Source organism: Siniperca chuatsi, linkage group LG4 (assembly GCF_020085105.1).
Source record: "Siniperca chuatsi isolate FFG_IHB_CAS linkage group LG4, ASM2008510v1, whole genome shotgun sequence".
Taxonomy (NCBI): Eukaryota; Metazoa; Chordata; class Actinopteri; order Centrarchiformes; family Sinipercidae; genus Siniperca; species Siniperca chuatsi.
In genome coordinates this window covers 10,221,710-10,249,256 of record NC_058045.1, presented here as the reverse complement: position 1 = coordinate 10,249,256, position 27,547 = coordinate 10,221,710, and the positions used below count along the sequence as shown (strand labels likewise).

Here is a 27,547-nt window from a genome sequence, read left to right as displayed (position 1 = left end):
ATCAGTAAACCTGTGAGTTTTTAATGACATTGAAGACAATCACATGTTGGATAGTTTGAAAAGAACAAGTCAGTGAACACATTGCTAAAATGTACTGTATTTTTTAAGCCCTTTTCTTGTGTCTTTTAATCTCTTAAGACATTTACAGTAAAATGAAAAGAAACACCCTCTAAGACTGAAAACACCAAATTGTAAAGTTTATATAAAGGAACTACCTCTTCAAAAGCTAAAAGAGCCACCATGACACAAATATGTGCTGTCATCATGGGGCACTATGCGGACATGCCCAATGCCAATAAATGAGAAAGTGATGACAAGTATTGTCAGAGTACACAGAGCCAATTTCCAGAGGTGTAGGAACTTTCAGACCATAACATCTCTGCTGTTTAAAAGGTTTAACTTATTTGCCCTTATTTGGGGCACCTGAATACATAGACATGTATCTTTGGTTGTCTTCACATATTGAGTCTTGATTCTCTAATGGTCTCTAAAAGTATAATAGTCAGAATTTCATTTAAACTTAGTTTTCTTTAGAATCACTGGTGTTCTTAGGACATTCAGCGACTTGGCAACCACACTGGTCAACTGAAATGTAGGTGTGCTTTGTCTTCCTGCCATCGGTGCAGATCATCTTCACCTCCTTCTTACTGGTGGCCATTTCTTGACAGCATGAGCATGAATGCATCAATCTGTTGTTCTCCGCGGAGTACCTGTAAATAGATACAATTAGACAGGAGCAGTGTCAGTCACCTGCTGTTGAATGTAAACAAACATTTATCTTAAATATGACTCTTCATATGAAAACTGAACAAGTGGTTTTAGCACGAGTAGTTTGTACTGTACATCCTTCAGATATACTTTGTTATAAATCTCACATTGATGAGGATGCTCCACAGGATCCCTCACAGGCTGTGATTTCCACTGGCACAACTGACTTGCAGTTCTTTGTCTGCAGATAGGTGGTGGTCCTGTTCATTTGACAGTTGTGACGAGGGGTACCTGTGAATGACACATGAGCATCTTTTTCATCTTGCTGCAAAAGCAACATGTAACACACATTATCATTTCAGTGGCAAAATAAAATAAAGAGTTTTAGTTAAAATTGTTACAAATGTATTCTGGTCAGGCTGTTTTAATGCAAAAAACACCATTATAGGTATATATTGACCACTGATGTTTGCAAAAAGAGCCCATTAGTATAATTCTGACACCTTTTAACAGGGAGAAATTTAATACTGAAACAATGAATTGATTAATCGATTGGTTGGTTGACAGAAAATTAATCATCAACAATTTTGATAGTCCATTAATAATTTCAGCTCCAGCTTCTCAAATTTGTGGATCTGCTTATTTTCAATGTTTTATATCAGTGTAGATGGGTACCTTTGGATTTTAGACTGTTGTTCTGACAAAAGAAGGAAATTGAAGACATAATCTCAGGCTCTGGAACATTTTTTGTTTTTTTGAAGACATTTCATAGACTAAACCAATAATTAAACAAGTACCATGCATTAATCAATAATGCAAATAATCAGTAGTTGCAAGGGCTCACTTGTAGGTTAAATCATTTAAATTAAGAAACTGTTGACTGTTGAGTCGTGGATGAGGTTTATGAAGGCCTATATTTATGTGTAGTTGCATTTAGTATTTTACATACAAAAAATAATATGTAATATTGTGTAATTTGAATACATTTTATCGACTTATACTTACAAGTTTTGCAACAACCGTTCTTGTCACTTTGTTCAGTTCCCTGTAATACAGACAATATAGATTGTAAAATATGCACATAGACAACACTGACAGATATAGAGTCACTTGTATTACTGGTGCTTTTGCACAAGCCAATGTAAAGCTATTTCCTCTTCACTATGTATTTGTGTATTTCAGCACATTTGGTTTTTTTACCTCCCTCATATTTCTCTAACCATATACATTAACTCAGAATTTATAATTTCAGCTCATTTACAGACACACTTATCTGTATTTGGCTTGCAGTGCCTATTTCTGCCTTCTATATTTAATTTTAAAATGTTTGTTTTCTTAGACTATCTACCCTGAATCAAAAGTATAAAAAGAAAAGAAAGGTAAATGCTCTTTGTAAAGCACATTACACATTGCATTAGCAAAATAGCAAAACAAACCCCATATTTTTTCATTTATATCTGACACATGCAAAGTGCACTGTAAGATAAGCCAGCATCAGTTCAGAGTTATTAACAAAGATATTTAGCTGCCAGATATAAGAATTTATGCTCCTTTTGGGGCTGGATTATACTCACAGGAACGCAGTTCTTTGGATCATATTCAGGACATGTTACTTGGTGTTTAGAGGTTATGAACTCATCCTTCACCTTCTGGCAGTCATACGTGATACAGTTGTCATTTGGTGGTGACCAAGACTGAGAAGGCTGTCAGAAGTGTAAAAGAGGTCAGTTAGTGAACATAAACAATTCTGACCAATACAACTATTTAAGTTTGCAGATATTACACTGTACTTACTTCAATAATGATCGGAGAAGTGAAGCCTGGGACTTCCAAAACACAACTTGTCTTTTTACACGATCCACAACATTGTCCAGGTTGGTTTTCATACACATAGCCCTATTTGAAAAAAATGCACAAATCAATGTGGTCTGCAACTTTTACATTAAATGTATACATAATTAGTAATTAGTAGTTACAGAAAGCTTTTACACCACCAGGATATAGTTTCATCCGAATTACAAAAAGCTTTTTTTCTCACTTACCCCCATGTGGTATCTAGATAGTTCTGGTTTTATGTGCAAAGGTATGAGACATCCATTGCTGAGACTTCTGCAGTCACCCAAATTCAGGTGAATGAATAGTTTTTAGTTTTTAGTATGTAGATTTTTCCATAAAAAAATTAAACAGCAACATTCATTTCCAGAGACAATGTCCCTTTGGATAATCTACGGAGTAGACTGTCAACAGTGGACAATTTCTTCAGTAGAAACACCACAAACAAAATTACATTCACCTTCACTGGATTCGGATGTTGGCAGAAATCTCAGAGACAGATGTCTCAAACCTGAGCAAATAAAACCAAAACGTTTGCATGACTAGATACAAGATACAAGTGAAAAAAATATTGTTTTGTATTTTGTTTCTTTTTAAGCATGGGTATCATGAGTCAACACCAGCATTTAAGTCTGCATTCCTAAAATTGATATCTTCAAACCTATCATCGCGTGCACATAAATAACAACAAAGTCTATGCATCAGCAACAGATCAACAGTAGACATCTTGTAGATTTGTGAAAGTAAAGCATATGAGTGAGTGACCCTAGATTTTGTATATGCTGTTGTCTTAAACATTTTTGTACAATATATGACTTTACTGGCTAAAAACTGCAATACTCTTAATATTTCCATGCAAAAGTACCTCTGCACACAGTGTTTTACACTGTATCAGATGACATTCAATGTCATTCAACATGCTCTTGGGATCCTGAGTTTCAGTACAGCGGCATAGTTCACATGGGCTTTTGGAGAAATCCATACCGGGCTGTAAACAATAAAATGTAAAATCTGAGCCAATTTTATATAAAGGTCAGCAAAACACATGTCACTCTGGTCTGATGACAGGGAAGAATGTTGAGCAAAATTTTACTTAAATATCATTCTTAAGATTATATTTAATTTATAGTATACTACAAAGATTGCAGAGTGTTAGTAACACTTTAACAAGCAAGTATACTCTTAAAAGAGTACATTCAAAATATATACAGTATATTATTCCTTACCTTGTACTCAGTATCATTGAAGATGCAGACGCCTTTGGGTACTAGATTCAAAAATGTTAACAAACATGATGACATTACAGGCATATGCTTAGTTCAGTTTTATGTCTTTCACACACAAATACTGTAAGTAAATGTAACTATATGCAAAGCTTACCGCAGTGATAAGAGGGGCAGCAACTCTCATTTGAGATGTGGATCTCCAACTCAAATCCCAGTTTGCACTGTGTTGGCAACAAACAGCGGTTCTTATCACATTCTGTTGGTTTAAAGGTGAGACATTTCCAGGGTTGGTGAGTATAACATAAAATTAAACCAACAGTATAGCAACTGGAATTATTATAGGTACTTCTGGAAAATGGGCAATTACTTGTTACATAACTTAAAATAAAAATTGGTCTCTTAATTGCAGAATAAGTGATACAAACGCCATTTTTCATTGATTTAAAAATGTTTCATTATAGACAGCAGCTGACACTGTTTAATCATACAGTATATCCTAACTTTTAGTCCCTGTTATGGGCTAAGCTCCAAAAATGCTGGATTCTACAATTTCCACAATGCAATTCAATAGTTAGACCCTCCCAGTGAATGTCTGCATATTTTAAAGTCTGTGCCCCCAATTTGTAATACTTTCTACCATAAGGCTTAACAATTTTAAGTAACCCAAACTGAGATATCATCAGGTTACACTCAGTTGCCAGTTTTTTAGATACACCTAGCTAAAACTAGTGCAGTCTAATGCAACAGTCCTGCAATAAATCTTACCTTCATAAAGGTTATAATGTTCATTTTTTGTTGAAACTGTTTTAAAGAGGTGCTGCTCCAATTGTATGGTCATTTTAGAGGCTGCAATTTGTGGTATTGCTGTTACACTAACAGGTGTTTCTATTATTTTGTCCACCCAATTTACAAACACCTCTCTGTATGATTCAATACAGTTCAAAAGCACCACAAATTACAGCCTCCAAAATGACCATAAAGTTGGAGCAGCACCTCTTTAAAACAGTTTCAACAAAAACTGAACATTACAACCTTCATTAGTTTTAGCTCGGTGTAACTAATTAACTGTCAACTGAGGGTATTTTCTCTGGCTTTAGAAAGCTTTTACACAGTTTTCACAAGCTGAGTACTGCTCCCCATGATGAGAAAACTGATCTCTGTGTGTAAAATCTTTAAATTATGTTTTTAAAATGATCATACCTGCCTCTGTTAAAACATTATGTCAGCAGATGTAGGTGTGACACTTTAAATTACTCACCACATGTCAGTCTGTTACAGCAGTCCACTGTGCGGTTCACCAACACCTCACCTTCCTTGGGACAGATTATTGGTTCTGGAGTGGGACATGTGAGAGGCTCACACTGAACACTCATAGTGTCCTTATTACAGTTACACTGCTGACAGCCACTCTTCCAAGTCTCACCAACCTGTTTGAGTGACAGAACAGAATTAATGTCGTAACAGCAACAAATAAACTAGTAATGATAATTAGTTAGGTATTGTAGCATTTACGTTTTTAGGTTGGCCATCAGGTCCAGTGCAACCTTAAACAATAAAAGCAATCAGTTTACTTGTACATTAATTAAATCACAAAAAATTTGAAAAATTTCAGAAAAAGCTCTTACAGGAGGAGACACAGATGTCAGATTGTGAACTGAACAAAATCTTCCCCTCTGGGCAGAAACATCCCTCCATGAATTCATTACAAGCTTGGTTTTCGCTGCCAATTGCTCCCTGGCATTGTTGTGTATACTTCTCATTGTATCTAAATATGAAGACAGTTGTTGGTGAAAAACACAAAAAGTCATTTCAGAAATAAAATGCTATGTATAATGCAGTGCAGACACAAATTATTGCTTTTTTAAGCCATGCTAGCAGCATGGCTCTGGATACAGCAATGTTGTCTGTTGGTCCATCACTGAACAAGGCTGAACAATTTGATTGATTGCCACGACATTTTGTACAAACAGAGCAAACAAAGAATGAATCCTACTGACTTTGGTGATCCCCTGACTTTCCCTCTAGTGTCACCATGAGGCTGACACATGTGGTTTTAAGTGAAGGATCAATTGTAATCACTTTGGTGACCCCTTCACTTTCCATCTAGTGCATCATCATCAGGTCAAAATTAGAATTTATCTAATACTTTGGTCAATGACCAAATACCTGCAAATCTAATCACATTCCGATAAGCCTCAGCTGTCTTTGTGTTTAGTGCTAATTAGCATATGTTAGCATGCTAACCCACCAAACTAAGATGGTGATCATTGCAAACATCACTGCTTAACATCAGCATGTTATCATTATCAATGTGAGCATGTTAGAATTCAGATGTTTGCATTTAGCTCAGCCCAAGTACAGCCTCCCAGAGCCGCTAGCATGGCTATAGACTCTTAGTCTTGTTAAATTACAATCTGCTGACATTATTTAATTTATGATATTACTAAATAGAACCGAGCGATTACCTTGCATTGCAAGTCTGTAAAACAGTTGGTCCACAAGGCTTGTAGATTTTATTTTCTGGACATTTATACTCTACAATAAAAGAAAGTGGATTTAAACATCAAAATGATGAAAAAAGGTAATCTGGACATCTGAAAATAACATTGTTTGCTTTCTACTAAAACAAAACCCTCCTACCACACACTCCATTTGTAGCACCCCTCCAGGATACACAGACAGACGCTTGAGCACACATCAAGGCGTACACCCCCAGACTGGAACAACCGACGGTGGAATTTGTGCGGCAAACATCAAATTTACAGGCCTCATAAAAGGGTTCTGGTGCGATTACTTTGTGGCATTCCTCAAACACCCTTAATGCAAAAATTAAAAAAAAGTTAATCCAAGTGTTACCCTAGAACAAATTGATATATTGTGGTCATGTTTATTCTGTAAATTCTTACTTGCTGTTCAAAATTTCACAAATATCAGGTTTGCAGCCTCTTGTAGATGTTGGTGTCGGTGGTGATGTTGATGGCGGTGTTGGTGTCGGTGGTGATGTTGATCGCTGTGGCGGTGGCGGTGTCGGTGGCTTCTCACAATATGGCTTATTGTCATCTTGTACATGCCACTGTCCCATCTCAGAACACGAGGGATTAATCTGGCCATTTGGTAATCTACAGTCATTTTTCCTGTTATTGTCACAGGTACCTTGTAAAAGTAAATGTTAGCATGTCAGATATTACAACCCATGTGTTACCACACTTGGTACATCCAGTGGCACTTTCATATTAAATCCAGCACTAATTATATTATATATTTTATATATATTGATATATTTTCATCTATCAACGTAACATGCAACCACATGCTGTTGAACATGTTTATTCTAAGAGCAAATCAATTATCAGCTTACCACACTGTCCCTCTGTGTTGTTGTGGAAAAGGGAAAATGGCAAGTCAACGTTGAATAAAAGCCCCTTGAACGTCACAACTGCTTCAATTGCCGGGATTTTCAAAAGCAGCTCAATTACTGTACTTGTTATGGTGAAGTCATCATTAGAGTAGGTTGGCAATACCTGCTTTCTGTTGACGTACACCTAAACAATTGCAACATTGTAAAGGTTAAACATTTTACATCACCATTATAATTTCATATCATTTAAATATATTCAAGTAAAATTATACAGTCAAGACAGTTTGTTTTGGCAAAACTTACCATGTTCACAGTCTTTGGGGTTCTCTTCTGTGTAAGAATAACTTCATAGTTTTTGTAATACACGATCAAGGCTTTAGCACAGGTCACAGTTCCAGAGGCATCACAGTTTTCGTTGTCGATAAGAATCTTAAAATTGTGTCGAGGAATGATCTCTTTGACCAAGACATATGTGCAGTTTTTCTGGAAGCTGTAATACTGGCCATCAAATGTCAAATAATGAGGATCTCCCCAGCCACCGCAAAAACCTGCAAATATTAGATTGAGATTACAGTGAGTGTTATATCAAAGAAAAACTGTATATATTGAATTTTGCTTATATGTGTAGCAGTTTTAAGACGTTGCTTGAATGTGAAATTTTAAAAGGCTTTCATTTGAACTTACATCTGCAGTCGTAGTGGAAACAGCAGCCTGCTTTATCATAAACCCTAACTGGTGGCTGCCCATTTTCACATACAGGCATGGTCACTGAGTTACATGACACATGTTCTGTTATTACTCTTCCATCGTCACATTTTTCTGTGGCGCATTTGTTTGAACTCCAGGACTCACCATGCTGTAAAGGGCAAAGTAGTACTTTTAGCAATCTATTACCAGTAAAATAAATATTATCTTTGAGCCTTACAGGTACACACATGCACAACACATCTATGATTTATGTAATTCAGGAAACAAGGAAAGAATTTTACATAGGTGCAAGTTGAAATAAAGTATATGCACAGGTGTTATTATCAATCTCACTTATCAGTTGCTTTAATAATTATTATGTTGGGTTTATTTGTAGATGTCCTTTAGTGACATATGAGGTACTTAACAATGTTATATTACTTACCTGTAAATTATCTTATTATGGTGCTATTTGTTTTGTTGTTGTTTTTTTTTATGCATTATTATCTCTGTCTTTCAGTTTGTCTGGTTTTGTATGTTGTTAGTGTTGTGGTGTGTTTTAACATGTTTTTATGTTGTCTGTCAATGTGGTGTGTGATTGGACAGTTTTGATCTCAGTTTTGATTAAGCTAATGGGAACCCTAATAAATAAAAATATATTAAATTAAACAACCATTGACTTTTGTTCCAAAAATCGGCAACTAATGGGAGAAGATATCTGACGATATAGGAGATTTTTGTTTCATCCTACACTACTGTAGACCTTTTTCAGGGAAGAACTAAGGTGTGAAAATCAACAAAAAGCAGCCATTATAATATGGAGGTATTGGAGGCATTTCAAATGAATCAGTAATTGCATGTTGACACTCAAAAGACCAATGAGAGTATGCAGAATATGCATTAAAAGCTCCTTCCCCTTATACAAGGGAATCAAATACCTTGTTTCAGGCTTTCTCAGAATAGAGTCCCTGGAAACCAAGCCAGTTAAGATAAAACTTGAGCAGTTTTGACTGATTTTGGGGGTCAGGACATAATGACATCATTTTTATTTTAAGATATATCTGTTCCTTTAAAGTACATGTTTATATAACTGAATTCAAATACCTTTCTAGGTGGATTGAGATATGAACAGTTTTCCTTGGGCTTCTCTACTGAAATTGTACTGGTAGGAGTTGGTGGAGTAGTAGAGTGACATGGTCTAGCAAGCTTCTCAACATTGCATGTCAAATTGCAATATGCAGTGAAACACCAGCCTGCTCCATCAGTCTTATTGTACATGAAGGTACCTGAGAATAAAACCAAGGCAGTTAGATCAAAATGACTAATGATGTGAGAAAAACATGACAAAAGACAGGGTTACAGTTATCTTTATAATGCAACCTTTGTGAATCGAAGAAAAGGTTTCAGTCGTAGTCATCTGGACACTGTTTTCAGAATCAAGACGTTTTGGCTCCCATCCGGAAGTCATTCTCAATTGTGAAAAATGGACCGGGAACTGTGTTTACCACAGTGTATTAGCACCTTGGTCACGCCAACCATATGCTGGTACTTAACAGTGATGAGGGAGGTGCAGCCAGAAAACAATAGGCCTGATTACTGGGCCATCATGGAAACAATTAGGTCAGTTTCAGGTAGAGTAATCAACAGATACTCAGGTAGACTGCTTCCTGAGGGAAAGGCTCATGTAACACAGAGTAGCTTAAATTTCTGAGTTCCCGGTCCATTTTTCACAATTGAGAATGACTTCCGGATAGGAGCCGAAAGGTCTTGATTCTGAAAACAGTGTCCAGATGACTACGACTTAAACCTTTTCTACGATAGAACACTCCTGGACGAATGAGGGACTACACAACCTTTGTGAATACAAGTCTGACAACATTATTATTTTCTAAATGGACATTAGTAGTTCCTGGAAGTACGATTCCAATTGCTAAATGTTTTGACCACAGCGCCAGTAGTCATGTGTTCATCACCAAACTTGCCAATTCTGGTCAAATATCCCACCACGCCATGCAGCTGGTTGGTCATGCAGGCGCCATGACCAACCACAGTCACAACTGCATGGACAAAGAATACAGCCAATTATTTCGTTGAAAAGCATGTACAGCCAATATGTACATCAGTTTTACCACATTGTGGCAAGAGTTTTGCCCAAGATCTAAAAGAAATGCAGATCAGAATGTGGATTCTGATAGAAGAATTTGAACTCCAAGCATAAACACTTTACATGTTAGGCGGCCTATTGTGATCAGATGCCAGGTTGCATTGTAAGGACAGGTGTAACTATGACCAAAACATCATAATGATAATATGAACAACAATTGATGACAATTGCCAACTACTTACCAGGAGAGAAAATATTATCCATGTACTTGCAGGAACATGGTGTTACAGTTGGTGTTTCAAGAGTGGTCTTTTCTGTCATTGATGAGGTGGGGGGATTTTCTGTGGTTGTCGTGGGTTTTTCTGTGATTGTGGTTGTTGTGGTGGGTTTAACAGTTGTTGTAAGAGCAGTAGTAATGGGCGTTTCTGTGAATCCTGTGGTTGCCTTTTCTGTTGTTGATGAGGTGGTGGGATTTTGTGTGGTTGTCGTGGGTTTTTTTGTGAATGTGGTGGATTTTTCTGTGGCTGTTGTGTGTGTTGTGTTATTACTAACCACTTGTCGTGTTAATGCTGTTGTAACCACTGTATTTGTAACAACTTCAGGGGTTGTTGTGGCTTTTTTAGTTGTTGTAAGAGCAGTAGTAATGGGCGTTTCTGTGAATCCTGTGGTTGCCTTTTCTGTCGTTGATGAGGTGGGAGGATTTTGTGTGGTTGTCGTGGGTTTTTCTGTGATTGTGGTTGTTGTGGTGGGTTTACCAGTTGTTGTAAGAGCAGTAGTAATGGGCGTTTCTGTGAATCCTGTGGTTGCCTTTTCTGTTGTTGATGAGGTGGTGGGATTTTGTGTGGTTGTCGTGAATTTTTCTGTGATTGTGGTTGTTGTGGTGGGTTTACCAGTTGTTGTAAGAGCAGTAGTAATGGGCGTTTCTGTGAATCCTGTGGTTGCCTTTTCTGTTGTTGATGAGGTGGTGGGATTTTGTGTGGTTGTCGTGAATTTTTCTGTGATTGTGGTTGTTGTGGTGGGTTTACCAGTTGTTGTATGAGCAGTAGTAATGGGCGTTTCTGTGAATCCTGTGGTTGCCTTTTCTGTCGTTGATGAGGTGGTGGGATTTTGTGTGGTTGTCGTGGGTTTTTCTGTGATTGTGGTTGTTGTGGTGGGTTTAACAGTTGTTGTAAGAGCAGTAGTAATGGGCGTTTCTGTGAATCCTGTAGTTGCAATTTCTGTTGTTGCTGAAGTGGTGGGTTTTTCAGAGGTTGTTGTTGTTGGTGATGGTGTAATTGTTGTTGTAGTCTCACAAGTGTAAACGCAACATTTGACTCAGTATTTCATAGTCATAACAAATAGAAAGTAGACCTTGGTCTTTGTTATGACAGATCAATCCAACTTTTGGATCGCATGTTACGTTTTGACCTAGTTCATTCAAAGTCACATCTTGGTATTGCTTTGCTCTACATTCTATTTCCAGAGGTTTTCTGCAAACACTCAAATCTGGGTCAGTAATTTTTTCAATGGTTTCAAAGTCTCCACCATTTGGAGTGTCAGGGTCACTGTCAGGGTAATGATTGTTGCTCCAACCTGACCACTGACAAACAAAGCAGTCAGGGATTGTAGAGATGGTGATTGAGGATGTAGGTACTTCTGTTGTTGTAGACCTTGTTGTAACACTTGCAGTGGGAGATGTTAGAGTTGTTATTGCGATGGTCTTTCCTGTGGTTGTCGTGGGTTTTTCTGTGATTGTGGTTGTTGTGGTGGGTTTAACAGTTGTTGTAAGAGCAGTAGTAATGGGCGTTTCTGTGAATCCTGTGGTTGCCTTTTCTGTCGTTGATGAGGTGGGAGGATTTTGTGTGGTTGTCGTGGGTTTTTCTGTGATTGTGGTTGTTGTGGTGGGTTTACCAGTTGTTGTAAGAGCAGTAGTAATGGGCGTTTCTGTGAATCCTGTGGTTGCCTTTTCTGTCGTTGATGAGGTGGGGGGATTTTGTGTGGTTGTCGTGGGTTTTTCTGTGATTATGGTTGTTGTGGTGGGTTTACCAGTTGTTGTAAGAGCAGTAGTAATGGGCGTTTCTGTGAATCCTGTGGTTGCCTTTTCTGTCGTTGATGAGGTGGTGGGATTTTGTGTGGTTGTCGTGGGTTTTTCTGTGATTGTGGTTGTTGTGGTGGGTTTACCAGTTGTTGTAAGAGCAGTAGTAATGGGCGTTTCTGTGAATCCTGTAGTTGCAATTTCTGTTGTTGCTGAAGTGGTGGGTTTTTCAGAGGTTGTTGTTGTTGGTGATGGTGTAATTGTTGTTGTAGTCTCACAAGTGTAAACGCAACATTTGACTCGTATTTCATAGTCATAACAAATAGAAAGTAGACCTTGGTCTTTGTTATGACAGATCAATCCAACTTTTGGATCGCATGTTACGTTTTTTGACCTAGTTCATTCAAAGTCACATCTTGGTATTGCTTTGCTCTACATTCTATTTCCAGAGGTTTTCTGCAAACACTCAAATCTGGGTCAGTAATTTTTTCAATGGTTTCAAAGTCTCCACCATTTGGAGTGTCAGGGTCACTGTCAGGGTAATGATTGTTGCTCCAACCTGACCACTGACAAACAAAGCAGTCAGGGATTGTAGAGATGGTGATTGAGGATGTAGGTACTTCTGTTGTTGTAGACCTTGTTGTAACACTTGCAGTGGGAGATGTTAGAGTTGTTATTGCGATGGTCTTTCCTGTGGTTGTCGTGGGTTTTTCTGTGATTGTGGTTGTTGTGGTGGGTTTAACAGTTGTTGTAAGAGCAGTAGTAATGGGCGTTTCTGTGAATCCTGTGGTTGCCTTTTCTGTTGTTGATGAGGTGGTGGGATTTTGTGTGGTTGTCGTGGGTTTTTTGTGAATGTGGTGGATTTTTCTGTGGCTGTTGTGTGTGTTGTGTTATTACTAACCACTTGTCGTGTTAATGCTGTTGTAACCACTGTATTTGTAACAACTTCAGGGGTTGTTGTGGCTTTTTTAGTTGTTGTAAGAGCAGTAGTAATGGGCGTTTCTGTGAATCCTGTGGTTGCCTTTTCTGTCGTTGATGAGGTGGGAGGATTTTGTGTGGTTGTCGTGGGTTTTTCTGTGATTGTGGTTGTTGTGGTGGGTTTACCAGTTGTTGTAAGAGCAGTAGTAATGGGCGTTTCTGTGAATCCTGTGGTTGCCTTTTCTGTCGTTGATGAGGTGGGGGGATTTTGTGTGGTTGTCGTGGGTTTTTCTGTGATTATGGTTGTTGTGGTGGGTTTACCAGTTGTTGGAAGAGCAGTAGTAATGGGCGTTTCTGTGAATCCTGTAGTTGCAATTTCTGTTGTTGCTGAAGTGGTGGGTTTTTCAGAGGTTGTTGTTGTTGGTGATGGTGTAATTGTTGTTGTAGTCTCACAAGTGTAAACGCAACATTTGACTCGTATTTCATAGTCATAACAAATAGAAAGTAGACCTTGGTCTTTGTTATGACAGATCAATCCAACTTTTGGATCGCATGTTACGTTTTGACCTAGTTCATTCAAAGTCACATCTTGGTATTGCTTTGCTCTACATTCTATTTCCAGAGGTTTTCTGCAAACACTCAAATCTGGGTCAGTAATTTTTTCAATGGTTTCAAAGTCTCCACCATTTGGAGTGTCAGGGTCACTGTCAGGGTAATGATTGTTGCTCCAACCTGACCACTGACAAACAAAGCAGTCAGGGATTGTAGAGATGGTGATTGAGGATGTAGGTACTTCTGTTGTTGTAGACCTTGTTGTAACACTTGCAGTGGGAGATGTTAGAGTTGTTATTGCGATGGTCTTTCCTGTGGTTGTCGTGGGTTTTTCTGTGATTGTGGTTGTTGTGGTGGGTTTAACAGTTGTTGTAAGAGCAGTAGTAATGGGCGTTTCTGTGAATCCTGTGGTTGCCTTTTCTGTTGTTGATGAGGTGGTGGGATTTTGTGTGGTTGTCGTGGGTTTTTTTGTGAATGTGGTGGATTTTTCTGTGGCTGTTGTGTGTGTTGTGTTATTACTAACCACTTGTCGTGTTAATGCTGTTGTAACCACTGTATTTGTAACAACTTCAGGGGTTGTTGTGGCTTTTTTAGTTGTTGTAAGAGCAGTAGTAATGGGCGTTTCTGTGAATCCTGTGGTTGCCTTTTCTGTCGTTGATGAGGTGGGAGGATTTTGTGTGGTTGTCGTGGGTTTTTCTGTGATTGTGGTTGTTGTGGTGGGTTTACCAGTTGTTGTAAGAGCAGTAGTAATGGGCGTTTCTGTGAATCCTGTGGTTGCCTTTTCTGTTGTTGATGAGGTGGTGGGATTTTGTGTGGTTGTCGTGAATTTTTCTGTGATTGTGGTTGTTGTGGTGGGTTTACCAGTTGTTGTAAGAGCAGTAGTAATGGGCGTTTCTGTGAATCCTGTGGTTGCCTTTTCTGTCGTTGATGAGGTGGTGGGATTTTGTGTGGTTGTCGTGGGTTTTTCTGTGATTGTGGTTGTTGTGGTGGGTTTACCAGTTGTTGGAAGAGCAGTAGTAATGGGCGTTTCTGTGAATCCTGTAGTTGCAATTTCTGTTGTTGCTGAAGTGGTGGGTTTTTCAGAGGTTGTTGTTGTTGGTGATGGTGTAATTGTTGTTGTAGTCTCACAAGTGTAAACGCAACATTTGACTCGTATTTCATAGTCATAACAAATAGAAAGTAGACCTTGGTCTTTGTTATGACAGATCAATCCAACTTTTGGATCGCATGTTACGTTTTGACCTAGTTCATTCAAAGTCACATCTTGGTATTGCTTTGCTCTACATTCTATTTCCAGAGGTTTTCTGCAAACACTCAAATCTGGGTCAGTAATTTTTTCAATGGTTTCATAGTCTCCACCATTTGGAGTGTCAGGGTCACTGTCAGGGTAATGATTGTTGCTCCAACCTGACCACTGACAAACAAAGCAGTCAGGGATTGTAGAGATGGTGATTGAGGATGTAGGTACTTCTGTTGTTGTAGACCTTGTTGTAACACTTGCAGTGGGAGATGTTAGAGTTGTTATTGTGATGGTCTTTCCTGTGGTTGTCGTGGGTTTTTCTGTGATTGTGGTTGTTGTGGTGGGTTTAACAGTTGTTGTAAGAGCAGTAGTAATGGGCGTTTCTGTGAATCCTGTGGTTGCCTTTTCTGTTGTTGATGAGGTGGTGGGATTTTCTGTGGTTGTCGTGAATTTTTCTGTGATTGTGGTTGTTGTGGTGGGTTTACCAGTTGTTGTAAGAGCAGTAGTAATGGGCGTTTCTGTGAATCCTGTGGTTGCCTTTTCTGTCGTTGATGAGGTGGTGGGATTTTGTGTGGTTGTCGTGGGTTTTTCTGTGATTGTGGTTGTTGTGGTGGGTTTACCAGTTGTTGGAAGAGCAGTAGTAATGGGCGTTTCTGTGAATCCTGTGGTTGCAATTTCTGTTGTTGCTGAAGTGGTGGGTTTTTCAGAGGTTGTTGTTGTTGGTGATGGTGTAATTGTTGTTGTAGTCTCACAAGTGTAAACGCAACATTTGACTCAGTATTTCATAGTCATAACAAATAGAAAGTAGACCTTGGTCTTTGTTATGACAGATCAATCCAACTTTTGGATCGCATGTTACGTTTTGACCTAGTTCATTCAAAGTCACATCTTGGTATTGCTTTGCTCTACATTCTATTTCCAGAGGTTTTCTGCAAACACTCAAATCTGGGTCAGTAATTTTTTCAATGGTTTCATAGTCTCCACCATTTGGAGTGTCAGGGTCACTGTCAGGGTAATGATTGTTGCTCCAACCTGACCACTGACAAACAAAGCAGTCAGGGATTGTAGAGATGGTGATTGAGGATGTAGGTACTTCTGTTGTTGTAGACCTTGTTGTAACACTTGCAGTGGGAGATGTTAGAGTTGTTATTGCGATGGTCTTTCCTGTGGTTGTCGTGGGTTTTTCTGTGATTGTGGTTGTTGTGGTGGGTTTAACAGTTGTTGTAAGAGCAGTAGTAATGGGCGTTTCTGTGAATCCTGTGGTTGCCTTTTCTGTCGTTGATGAGGTGGGGGGATTTTGTGTGGTTGTCGTGAATTTTTCTGTGATTGTGGTTGTTGTGGTGGGTTTACCAGTTGTTGTAAGAGCAGTAGTAATGGGCGTTTCTGTGAATCCTGTAGTTGCCTTTTCTGTCGTTGATGAGGTGGGGGGATTTTGTGTGGTTGTCGTGGGTTTTTCTGTGATTGTGGTTGTTGTGGTAGGTTTAACAGTTGTTGGAAGAGCAGTAGTAATGGGCGTTTCTGTGAATCCTGTAGTTGCATTTTCTGTTGTTGCTGAAGTGGTGGGTTTTTCAGAGGTTGTTGTTGTTGGTGATGGTGTAATTGTTGTTGTAGTCTCACAAGTGTAAACGCAACATTTGACTCGTATTTCATAGTCATAACAAATAGAAAGTAGACCTTGGTCTTTGTTATGACAGATCAATCCAACTTTTGGATCGCATGTTACGTTTTGACCTAGTTCATTCAAAGTCACATCTTGGTATTGCTTTGCTCTACATTCTATTTCCAGAGGTTTTCTGCAAACACTCAAATCTGGGTCAGTAATTTTTTCAATGGTTTCATAGTCTCCACCATTTGGAGTGTCAGGGTCACTGTCAGGGTAATGATTGTTGCTCCAACCTGACCACTGACAAACAAAGCAGTCAGGGATTGTAGAGATGGTGATTGAGGATGTAGGTACTTCTGTTGTTGTAGACCTTGTCGAACCTGGTGTTGAGAAGGTCTGAATGGTTGTTACAGCTTCACTTGTAACACTTGGAGTGGAAGACGTTATAGTTGTTGTTGCGATGGTATTTCCTGTGGTTGTCGTTGTTTCTGTTATTGTCAAAAAAAGAAAAGACAAAATTATCAAGCTATCTTTAAATGGTTCAAAATACACCGATAAGAAATCTTCCACACCTATGGTCTGCATTTTTAAAGCGTATTATTCTTACGAAAAATAAAGACTGTTGTTGTTGGTTTCGGGGTGGTTGTAGGGCATTCCTTCATGATTCTCATAATAATTCCATTTTCTCCACAAACAGCAATGAAACAGGTTCCATCTCCATCATGTGTTTCATAGACTATATCTCCTTTCTTGTATACACGTCCTTCATAGAAACAAGGGCAATCTGCAAAAGAAATATTTGTATAAGAATGATATGAATCTTTGTTTAAATAGATTCATACTATTGTCTTTTCAATTAATCTGTATGTTTTGATTCCTCAGTGACAACAATGAATAACAGTAATAGTCATAACCATATTCACCTTCATCATAGATGCACTCCACCTTGGTTGAAGAACAAGAACTAAAATGTAAATGAAACAAGAAAAATGTATATGATGCCGAGGGGCGTGGCCTTGCTAAGACACTTTATGTTGTTTTTCCTTTAATGTATCACCTACCTGTATATTCTGTATAAGGATTGCTAATGCTGCATTAAAATTGTTTTCATTTTATAATATAAGCTAAACAACATGATTGTATGATATTAGTATACATCATTTCATTACATCAGCTATTGTAAAAACAATATAAAGGCTATCATCAACTTTTGCACCAACTGTAGCATTAATAAGATGGAACGTGTCCTACCACTTGTAACAGATGGTGTCTGTAGGTATAGTCTCCTTGTCTTTATAATGTTTCCCTTCGTTATCATAGCAGCCACATTCTTCCTTTGACACACACTTCATGGTAACTTCTTCCAAATAAGAGCGTTCAGGCGGGCAACTTGGATAGCAGCCTTAAAAAGTTTAATGTTACTTTAAATTGCAAAACTTGCACAGAATAGATAAAGACAAGAATTGTAGCCTAAACCATGTGATTCCCTCTGAGTGGTGAAAGTGAATAAAAAGTCATTAAGACTACAGTATGCACAATTGTGCTTAACCAATGGGCTTTACTAGAAAAGAGCATGCATGGTCAATAAACTCTCCCTACATAAGTATAACCTTAAAAATACATACACCATCACTTTCATATCATTTGTACCTTCTAATGCTGGAATTTGATTGTAGCACATTCCTGAGGGATTCCTGCATGTCTTCATGCATGGTTTTCCACAAGACTCATAGTGCCATTCACACTCTCCATCAGGGTTGTAAAAATCACAGAACAGAGCTAATGAAACAAGAGAAAAGAATATTAAAAAGATACAAGAAAATATTATAATCATGTGTAAAATGACACTCTGGCTTCATTTGTAGATGTTAAATTAAAATGACAAAGGTGATGCTGACAGATGATGATTATGACCATACATTGTATTTTTTGATTATCTCCTCATAGAAACACTTGTAAAACACTCACGGCAGATTGTGGGAGTTCTCCATTTCACGCAGGCTCCGGCCTTGTTACAGGCTGCTGCGTAGGCTGCTACAGCTGAGCAAAAACACTCACAATCTCCTCCTGTGTTGCAGGCACATGTGTCACTCACACAGGCATCATGATAGTTTTTTGGATCCACCTTTTTGAAAGAAACCATTGTAAATGCAAGTAGAGGCTGAATTATATTCTGCTAGCTAATTGTACAGAAAGTCATTGTGTAGACAGTTAACTGATTACAATGACATTGTTTGCGATTACATGCCATGTGAAATTGCTTGGCAGTTTTCTTACCTTTGAATGGCAACTAGCAAATACTTCACTGTTGACAATGCTGCAGTGTTTTAATGCCCATGCCTGCCTGTATGAGTACAGACTGCAGGGATTTTTTAGTGCATTTGCATCAGGGCAGGTAGGTGACACTTTCCAGCTGTTTCCAAACTCAAGGGCTTCAACCACAACTTCTTTGTTTCTGGTGGTGAAATCGTTCTTGATATTCCCATCATAATTCCCACACAAACCACAGACTTTTCCCTAGAATAAAATGAGATTTAGTTCATTTGTAAAATGGCAACTTTATTAACATTTACATGAATACCTGTATATCTGTTTACCCACCTTGAATATAGAGCTGAGTTTGATCATGAGTGTTGTCTTCTTATTCCAAATGAGAACAAGACCATTATTTGCCTCAATGACAAGATAAATACCCATAGTGTGGACTTTATAGGGTATGTCCTTCCCTTTGCTTTGTTTGATAACTCTGATATTTTCATCTGAAAGAATGATTTCATTGTTCTGAAAGAAACGAAACATGCTCATTTGAAATCCTGCAAAGTTAATTTCAGCATTTTAAAAATTGTTTTAAATGCATATAATAGTGTTATGTACCCCTAAGTAGAGCTTGATAGCAGTGGAGCAGATGCTTTCAGTTGTTCCACATGGGATGCTCTCAGTCAGGACCCTGAAGGTGCCAGTCATATCGTCCCCACAGTAATCCTGCAAGATACTGATGTCAGTATCACAAGACTGACTTTTGACAAATCACAAAGACTAACCATAAGTTTGTGCTATACCTGAGTGAAGATGTAGCCACAGTCCCCATTAAAGGAGAATTTCTTTTCATCAAAAGTGATGTAATGCCCTTCTCCATATATGGTACAGGTTCCATCACACTCTTGATCTGTACATTCCCATTTTCTGCTTTTGCAAGTGCTATGATTTAAATAGATGAACTAATGTCAAGTTATATATCTCCAGTTTAAAAATAAACACACAACAGTGAACTGACTAAGCATAAGCATTACATAAGTGGAAAGGATTAAAAGGCTCACCAGGTATTGCAGTTCACAGTGACAGTCTGTCCAGAATTATAGGATTCTCCATTATATGTGCAGGGGCAGTGCTCCTCCTCAATACAGTTTCCCTTACCATCTGACAGCAGGCCAGCAGGACATACACAGCCTGACATACACTGTGCACTGACCTATACAGCGTAACAGCAATGTATTTAACATGTCATCCTGCTGCTTTAGTATACACGTGTAGAATATTAACAAATAACAGTCATGAACCAGAGTCTCAATCTTACGCATTCTGTGTCCAGTGTTTGGCAGCTTTTTTGGCACTCGGATCCTGTGACACCTGGCTTTGCGTTTGAGCAGTTGAAGAAAACCATTGGATTGGTGCATGCTGATGACAATGATAGTGTGTTACAAAGGACACCACTGTATGCTTGGTGTATGCTCATACTGTGCTTTGCTATAGAAGGAATACTATGATGAGCTGAGTGCTTTGTACCTACATTCACTTATGGGGGTTCCTGAACAGCTTAGTACTCCACTGTAGCAGGAGCTGAAATGCATAGAAAGACAGGCAAGTTGGACAATGAAGAGAAAAGCATTTTCTAGTTAATTCTTGCAAGTTTTTGCTCAATTCTTGCTAAAGCAAAAACAATCTAAGACAGTGATACCCAAATGGTCATGCCTTTAGGATCTGCAATTCTCCTTAGTCATTAAGTCATTGTCCACACACATAGGCTAGCTTGACAGCAATTAAATTCTGTGTCCATCGGTCCATTCTCTCAATGGATGATGTTGCAGGGAGCTGGAGACTATTTTAGCACATACTGAGTGAAAAGCAGTATACACCTGCCTGGTCACTGGTCTATCACACATACAAACAGATAATCACATACACATAGGCAATTAAGTGATTCTGATTCGTCAAAAAACTGTGAACAAAATGAATATTAAAATAAAAGTATACTGACACAGAATAATGTGTCAATAGGCCTAATAATAAGAAAAGAGCAATAAAGCATTTGCTTTACAAAAGGAGATGACTGGTTGCTCTTTGTTAGACAGGTTGGATTTGGGAATGAAAGGGTTAGCATTTAATAATCTATTAACCTCAAAGTTCACTTTCCTAGTAAACATAGTGAGCACTGGGTTGGATACTGTAGGTGAGCAGCTTTCTTCACTGCATACAACATACTGAGTTTTTTTTGTATATTTCACTTTCAGTAAAACCAAATTTAATATATTCTTTGTCATAACTCTGTTAAGCAAATAAGTTGTGGAGTGCGCTAGCTTCCATCTCTGCAGTTAGCATTGGAGATCCTCGAAGGACTGCTACAACGTGTAAGGCAAGCATCGGAAAGTTGACCCACAATAAGTTCCGGGGACTGTGACCCACAACTTAGGACCCACTAATCCCCCCCCCCAAATCATTAAAAAGATTGTTCTGTTTTATTTTTACAGGAAATATTGAAATCCTCACCAAGTTTGTCCGTGGACCATGGCATTGTGCCTGGGGGGTAGCACAGTGTCTCCCACATGACAGGGGCATTGTGAGGCTGACACACACTCTCCCTTCTCATTTAGGTAAGTTCCTTCAGCACAGCCGCAGCCATCAAGCGGGGTAAATTCAACCTCACATGTTGAGTCTGACTGACTAAGAGAGCGACAGGTGCGACCACAGCTTGTCATTTGGTAGCCATACACAAAAGTAGAAGGGCAGCCATCCGTGTATTTCTCTTTTGAAAGAAAACAGGTTCACTTAGTGTTTAAATATTATAAGTAAATATGGACTACATTTATTTCACATTTGATAGTTTGGGTTTAACTTACGGCACGTGGTGTCCCTCCATCCATCCATTAAGACACCTTCAGCAGCACATGCGTGGACATAGGAGGATATGGCAGCACACATGCACTCCTCACTGTTTTCACAGATGCAGGTGTCATAAATACAAGACTGTGGAGAGAGGCAGCAGTGAGCTAAATGACTAGTTAAAAAGAGCAGTTGTTAAATAAGTAAAATCACACAAATACATAAATACACACACACATACATTAGACTGCACACAAAAAGAAATCACTGCTTACAGCTTGATAGTCTCCTGGGTTTATTGTAGAATGGCACTGAGAGAAAATCCCTTCTGGGTCTGACAGCATGGAGCACCAGTGTTTGGCATATTTCTCTACAAAAACAAATAAACATGTTTACTGGTAGAGGGTTTTGAAGAATGATATTAAAATATGGAGCATGAGGTCTGTGACCTACCATTGTCTACACTCAAAATGCAGGGGTCCCTATGTGTGGTTGTCACATCAGGGCAGTTTGACTTGGTCTTCCATGTGTTAGCAAATGTCCCAGCCGTTCCCTCAATCAATCCATTTGTGGTTCTGAAGTCATCAACTTCCACATCATTAAAATCTCCACAAAGGCCTGGATGAAAATAATGACTTTGACTTAATACTTAATAAAATACTCACTCAAGGTGGCTATTTTACATTATAATCAAAAGTGCTCAAGAAATCAAACTCACCGCTGAGTTTTCCTTTATTGGAAACACTGGCTTTGATGTAGACTTGCATAATGGGTGTGAGCTGAATCTCAAGATTAAGCCCATAGGTGGTGTAAATTACAATGAAGAATGTCGATGGACTGAAGACTGTGATGTTATCTGTGCAGGAAAATTTTTTTTGCATTGTATAAAGAGACTGTTTTAATTTGAGAAAACTCATTTATATCTTGTGATTTTATAGGAGAATGAAAAACAAAAATAACCGACCACTCACCCATGAAAAGAGGCAGTTGAGAGAATAGTTTGTTATAAAAAACCTGTCCGTTGGCTTCAACTACAATCATCTGCAGTAGGAAAAAAATTAAAATATGATATACAATATTATATATATATATATATATATATACAACCTTTCCAACAGATATGAAATGGAGAAATAATAAATTTCAATATTCTGTAATTTTACCATTTGATTAGGCAGCTGTACAGTGACTGCAGCAAGGCAAGTTGATTTATCTGATTTTTCACATTTGACCAGGTCACCAAGGACACTGAATGTCCCATTAGTTTCCTAAAGTCAAGAAGATAAAAATGCACTTAATTACAAACTGTTTGCTTATTTATAAGTATTTTAATTGTTGTTTGAATTTAAGGATGAATTAATTTAAGTTTGAATGCCTCACCTTGGAGAGGACATAAGAGCAGTCTCCATGGAAAGTATATGTTTTATCATCATAGGTGGAGATGTGGGAGCCACCCAGTACGGAGCAGATACCAGGACAGTCTGTATCCTTACATTTCCAATGACCCTGGGTACAGGTGCTGTCAACAGAGTTCAGTCAGTTCAGCTGGGCTACATAAATACACATGTTGAAGATGTAAACATTATATTAAAGATAGGAAAGTAATTACCATTGTTTACATGGACTTGAGTATGATTCCCCTGGTTTGTATGGATTGCCGTCGTGTAAGCAAGAGCACTGGTCAACAGCAATACACCCACTTCGTGTTATGTCGTCAAAGACAGTCCCTTGGGAGAAACATAATGACATGATTAGTCTTAGGCCAACAGTAAACTGCTCTACACAATGCAAACCCTGTAAGAGCCGTACATGTATGGTACTGCAAAATATGTTTTTACCACTTATTTTACCACCAGTGTGTGCATGAATTAACAGAACATAACAAACAATATTTTTGACATTTTTACTTAACATATGTTTAAGGGACGTCAAAGTCAACAACATTGTTTACTAGGTACAATATTCAGTATATTCACGTATCTCGAAAATTAAAAACTGCATTAAATCCAAGCACCTCATTTAGATTTCATTGTCCGTGGCCTGTCAGCTTTCACTGTTAATTTTCAATACATTAGGCCACACAGTTGTATAAGTGCACCAAATTAATAGCAGCCAAAGCTACATTCAATGTAGCATCACAACTGTACAAAGATGAGGACAAGGATTATATTAACATGAAGTAATTAATTCAGTATTTGTAGGTAAGTAAATACCAAAACACAGGTACGAGGCTGCTGCTAAAACTATAACTTCAGCTTCTATTGTTACAACAACTTGACAGTAATTCAGCAGCACGAATCAAGTAATTTGATAGCATAAATTACTAATTTGTGTGAATGAAAAAAAACTGAAAATCTGACATCTGTTGTACAAACATGATCTGTGCTGGTTTTAAAATCTTGAAACTTACCAGATGGACAGAAGCATCCATCTACGCAGTGATCGTCACACACATGGCTTCTCTGGGGGTTGCTGCAGGTGTCAATACAAGGACTATCGCATTCCTTATACTCCATGTTGAAAGGGCATGTTTTTGCTATATAACACAAATTATTTTTTTACAATTTCAAAACAGCGATTGTGATATAAATACAGTGAAAACATCAAAGCTCGAACATGTAAATATTTTGATTGGTGTTCTTACCACACTGTGCGGTCTTCCATTGCTGTGGTTTCCCGCCTGCATGAGCGCACTGGCGGGAATACTCTGATATGGTTGAACACAAGCATGAAGTACTGCTGCTGTTACAGTAGCACAGGTCCTTCATACAGGCTTTGACGAAGGAGTCAGTATCCATCAGGTCTTGACAGCTGAGGAATGCAGGTTCTGACAGCAGGGTCTCACAGAGGTCTTTCTGTGGGTCAAAGTGTACAATGTATTTAAATTGTACCTAAATGTTATATATAAAAATTTTGAAGCAAATCCATTTTCACATACCTGATTTGCACAGGTCTGTGTGGCTGTAGGGATTTCTTCACAGCTTTCAGTAGGACCATTGACTTTCCAAACATCCCCATAATTATCAGGAGTTATAGAAACCCCTGTTTTGGAGGAAAAAGAGGTTTTAGTAAATGTGAAGAAGATGATTTTGCGTAGTTTGTTTTAAGCTTTGTTATTTAGTATTTACCTGATTTGATGAACTCATCATAAATCTGGACTCCGTTGAAGTCACCACACAGGCCACAGGTCTGATTCTTGAATTTTTTATCCAGCTCAACCTTAAAACCAGGTGAAAATTTGATTTGAATAAAGTGCTCCTAGCTGCAAGAATAGCCTTCCTGAGGACGGGAGATGTGCTCAGGCTCTCACTTGTTTTAAAAGAAGCCTCAAAACGGAACTTTTTCTGTTGCCTTTCAATACTGAATACTATCTTTTAGTAATAGTTTTTTTGTGCATTTTTCCGTTCTTGTTGAGAGTCAGTGGTTGTGAATTTTTTTCTTTAACATTTGTAATGCATACAAACTGCATTTTAACAGCATCCCTGGTACAACTAACTTTTGATAGTATTTGGTCTTACTTTATAGACTTTTCTCATAAACACAATGAGTCAGGTTCAGTTTAGTCATCAACAGAAAAAATGTTGAGAAGTGTCAAGACACTGAACCCTTACAATTACTTCTCTTTTGATTTAACATGGATTCATCTTTATGTCGCCTGAGTCAATTCTCTAATCTCTCGAATAGCAGTAAAACTAAATATAGTGTATGTATAGTGTGTTTATCTGTAAGACATCAAAATAATCAATAATCAATATCAGATATTATCTATATGTAAGTGCAATCAGTTATGATGACAGAGAATGAATAAACATACCCAGAGGGAGTCTTCTTCATTCCACATGATGACCAAACCCAGCTTTGCCTTGATTTTGACATAGGAGACAGTTCTTCTAATTGAAATGCCAACCTGGCTGAATGGTATAGTGACACTAGAGGGGACAAAAAAACCCCATCACAGTAAGATAAGAAGACATTATCCATCACTGTAACCGGAACATCAGCTGGTAATAAAACGTTATCAAAACAGACTCACAATTTCTCATTGACTTTGATGGAAGTCTTTGCTAATTCCACAATGACCCCACTCAATTTCATAGTGACCTTCTTGATGGTGGTCACCCCATCTATCTCCTGCCGTTGGAGCTGAATATTGAATTCCTCATAGTTGTCTTTACACTGGGACACAAGGAGGTAGTTGCAAGTGTAGGGGAGCTGGAAGAAATCTCCATCGAAGGTCTTATAATGGTAATTTCCCCATGTACTGCAGTACTGGTCGTGAGAGTGAGTCATTTCTAGTTTGTGGAGAAAAAAACATTAATTACACAGTAGTTCAAATTGTACATGATTTTGGTTTATCATCTTTCATCTTTGACAAAAAACTATTACCTGTAATTACTGGCATTTTGGTCATCGCCTGAACCATTACTTAAAAAAGAGAAAGACATTCACACAGTCACTACACATCATCAAAAATGTCAGACAAAATCAGACTGTTTATATTTGTATAATCCAGTAAACTCCATTACACTTGATAGCCAGTACAGGACAATAAGACTGGATTTGATATATGCAGTGTCCCATTGAATGTACATACCAGAGGCCTCTGCAGATAGTCCAAGGCAGAGGGTGAGCCATGGTATCACCCATTCAAGTGGCATCCTGGCTGTTCTTGTGATCACTGAGTAGCTCCTGTTCTGAGAGGGATGGTTAAGCTAACTGGTCCCACACTACTAATGTCATGTAATATAGCTCATTGGGTGTTTGCACTTTAGGAGGGGTAAAAGACACATTTTGGGTGTCAACCATTGTGGTTTTTGTCTCCATTAAGATCACACCCATGAAGAAGTTGCTTGTAACAACACTGTCATGAAGCAACCTGTTATTCGCTCTCAGTATCCATAGCTCTATTTCTATTAATCTTTTGTAAACATTGGGATATATATATATCCTATAAGTAAGACAAATCTTTTAAATTGAACTGCAATACAGTTGAAGTTGATGAATCATTGCACAGTATGCTTTAATTATGGCACACTTTTATTCAGGTTCTGGTTTTTATTAAAGGAAGAGGAGTGTGTTTGTATATTTAAACAAGAATTGTGTACTTTTCTCACTGAACCAGAGCATTTTAAGATGTGGGTTGTGCCTCCATATCTACTAAGGATATGAGTAAATACATTGATGTGACATCTGAAAGTAAATCCATACACTGACCAAACATTTGACTTACAGACGTATGAAATATTTACTGTTCCCTTTTCCTTACCAGGTAGCATTGTTCATACACACTGAGACTTAACATTTACTAATACACAACATCTGATGTGACCATCAGTTATGCTTTTAGACTAAGGTACTTGCCTATAGAAACTGAGATAGTGACAAAAGTGGTGTGGGTGAGACCAATATCAATTTTAAGGCTGGCTTTCCATTATGAATTTTAGCCATGCAAGAGTCTTGGCTCTAGGAATGGCAATATCATTCTGTTTTATCAATTACTGGATGGACTGCCATTCATTTTTATACAGATATTCATGGTCCCCAGAGGATGAATCCTACTGACTTTGGTGATTTTTCTTCTAGCACTATCAGCAGGTCAAAGTTTTCACGTATTCAGTAAAATATCTCAGCATATACAAGATGGAGTGGCACAAAATGGTGTACAGACATTCATGGTGCGCAAATAATGAACCCTAATGACTTTGGTGATCTTCTTTCCCTTTAACATGCTAAACTAAGATGGTAAACATGGTAAATATTATACCTGCTAGACATCTGCGTGTTAACATTGTCTTCACTCAAAGCACAGCTGTACCTAAGTACAGCCTAACAGAGCTGCTAGTATGACTGTAGACTCTTAAGTCTTGTTTAGAAATGCTTCCTCTTTCCTGCCTAGGTTTCTGTGATATCAATAAATATTTTGCTACAGATCAACTTGCTGCCATTAGCATGCCAATTAATTATTGGTGTAGTAGTATCTTGTAATGGCAAGAACAAATGGACTGCATGATTGTATAACATACACATGACTCTGATATATACACTATATATCTGACTCTTTTGTGTACCAGGCACATAACTGTTTGGTGTCAATACTTGATCTGTGTATGATTGCTTGGACTGCATGATGAGAACAGTACATTGATAATGATGATATGGAACTATAAAACATGCTATTGACTGTTATGTCCAGACTTCAGGGACACT

The 27,547-nt window shown here is 38.2% G+C and overlaps 1 protein-coding gene across 1 annotated transcript; it reads right to left on the bottom strand.

The window, feature by feature from the left end:
• Positions 1 to 26,078, bottom strand: LOC122875372 (mucin-5B-like). Its single transcript, XM_044194363.1, is given in 52 exon segments — positions 1 to 710; positions 876 to 999; positions 1,714 to 1,753; positions 2,283 to 2,411; positions 2,503 to 2,604; positions 3,407 to 3,529; positions 3,768 to 3,808; positions 3,922 to 4,023; positions 5,026 to 5,194; positions 5,280 to 5,311; positions 5,393 to 5,532; positions 6,233 to 6,302; positions 6,408 to 6,583; positions 6,674 to 6,920; positions 7,126 to 7,309; positions 7,429 to 7,673; positions 7,810 to 7,981; positions 8,917 to 9,098; positions 10,159 to 11,079; positions 12,903 to 13,123; positions 13,718 to 15,414; positions 15,416 to 15,749; positions 16,614 to 16,731; positions 16,851 to 17,027; positions 17,167 to 17,207; positions 17,495 to 17,645; positions 17,894 to 18,022; positions 18,212 to 18,368; positions 18,521 to 18,760; positions 18,845 to 19,024; positions 19,118 to 19,225; positions 19,303 to 19,441; positions 19,561 to 19,712; positions 19,818 to 19,918; positions 20,031 to 20,080; positions 21,008 to 21,263; positions 21,358 to 21,484; positions 21,616 to 21,710; positions 21,794 to 21,958; positions 22,059 to 22,196; positions 22,312 to 22,381; positions 22,504 to 22,608; positions 22,721 to 22,859; positions 22,950 to 23,067; positions 23,751 to 23,876; positions 23,985 to 24,195; positions 24,279 to 24,382; positions 24,469 to 24,559; positions 25,155 to 25,269; positions 25,374 to 25,632; positions 25,727 to 25,765; positions 25,935 to 26,078. Coding segments are annotated over 52 exon segments (9,606 nt in total). The 5' UTR covers positions 25,999 to 26,078; the 3' UTR covers positions 1 to 520.
• Between the last annotated feature and the right edge of the window lie 1,469 nt (positions 26,079 to 27,547).